Source organism: Wasmannia auropunctata, unplaced genomic scaffold (genome assembly GCF_000956235.1).
Source record: "Wasmannia auropunctata unplaced genomic scaffold, wasmannia.A_1.0 LD336074.1, whole genome shotgun sequence".
Lineage (NCBI taxonomy): Eukaryota > Metazoa > Arthropoda > Insecta > Hymenoptera > Formicidae > Wasmannia > Wasmannia auropunctata.
Window position 1 is genome coordinate 4,052,837 of NW_012026816.1, and position 1,428 is coordinate 4,054,264.

The following is a 1,428-nucleotide window of genomic DNA, read 5'->3' on the forward strand; positions in this document are numbered from 1 at the left end:
TACAATCGCTTTCTCACCGGTGCGGTAATTAACACGGATTATATCGAGCCGCAGCGATTTTTGGAGGACGCGAGCGATACAGTGCTCGAGCGAGTGCGAGACGCCATAGAGAGACACGGTAGCGTGAAGGTGAACACCGCGTTCAACGGCGAATTTACGTCGGGTGACAAACGCGCCAATATAGGCATACCCTCGCGAAACGCGGAACTCTATCGAACGTCGGATGTGCGCGAGTGGTACGAGAAGCATGTCGTCGAAGCCACGTTGACGAAGTTCGGCGAGTTCGAGGAGCGCGACAGCGGGTGGGCGCTGTCGCGAATCCTCAATTTAACGGTAAACGTGAACAAGCACAATCCGATGCACGCGGGATGCTACGTCGAAGTGCCGTGGGAGATAGCGACGAAACGAGCGGTGGTCAACGTGCGCTCGACGGACAACGCATGCTTCGCGTGGTCGGTGGTCGCCGCTCTGCACCCCGTGGAAAGACACGCGGATCGGGAGTCGTCGTATCCGCATTACGAAACGGTGCTCGAGTTCGCGGGTATCGAGTTTCCGATGACTCTGAAAGACATTACGAAATTCGAACGTGCGAACGACGTGTCGATAAACGTGTACTGTATCGAGAAGGAGAGGGACGAACTATCTGTTCTTCCGATACGATTGACCGGTCGAAAGATGGAGAGGCATGTCAACCTGTTGCACATGCAGGATCCACGAGACAGCAGCATCGGCCACTTCGCGTGGATAAAAAATCTGTCCCGCCTCGTGAGCTCTCAACTCAGCAAGAAGCAACACAAGAAATTCTTCTGCGACCGGTACGTATCGAGAAAATACTAAAATAGAATGTTGTAAAAAAGACAAAAATTAAATAAAGTATTTCGTGTTTACAGATGTCTACATTACTTCAGCTCGCAGGAACGACTGGATGCCCACACCGTGGACTGCAACGAGCTGAATGAGTGTGCGGTAGAGCTACCGAAAGAAGACGCGAAATGGCTAACGTTCGGCAAACACGGCAACAAGGAACGTGTGCCGTTCGTCGTATACGCTGACCTGGAGTGCGTTCTGGAAAAGATGGACCCGAATCTGCCTGAGTCTCAACACCATAAGGTACACAGCATAGCGTGCTATATACATTGCTCGTTCAACGACGCGTTATCGGGATATCGGTGTCGCCGCGATAAGGACTGCGTCGCGTGGTTCGTCGAGGAACTCAAAGAATTGGCGCACAAAGTAAAGTCCGCTCTGTCCGTTAACGTTCCGATGGCAGAATTGACGCGCGACGAATGCGAAAGATATAACAACGCTACGCACTGTCACATATGCGAAAAACCGTTTGCGGCGGAAGACACGCGGGTACGGGATCACTGCCACATGACCGGACGATACAGAGGTCCCGCGCATTCCAATTGCAATTTGAACTACAAA

General features: G+C 52.2%; 1 protein-coding gene across 1 annotated transcript in view; it reads left to right on the forward strand.

Moving 5' to 3' along the window:
- The first annotated feature begins 89 nt into the window (after nt 1-89).
- The window catches only part of LOC105449778, a 3,495-nt gene continuing 2,156 nt past the window's right edge, over nt 90-1,428 (forward strand). The window contains exons 1-2 of the mRNA XM_011689161.1: nt 90-815; nt 891-1,334. Of these exons, the coding sequence (XP_011687463.1) occupies nt 358-815; nt 891-1,334 (902 nt within the window). The 5' untranslated portion in view covers nt 90-357. The remainder of the gene's footprint in view (nt 816-890; nt 1,335-1,428) is intronic.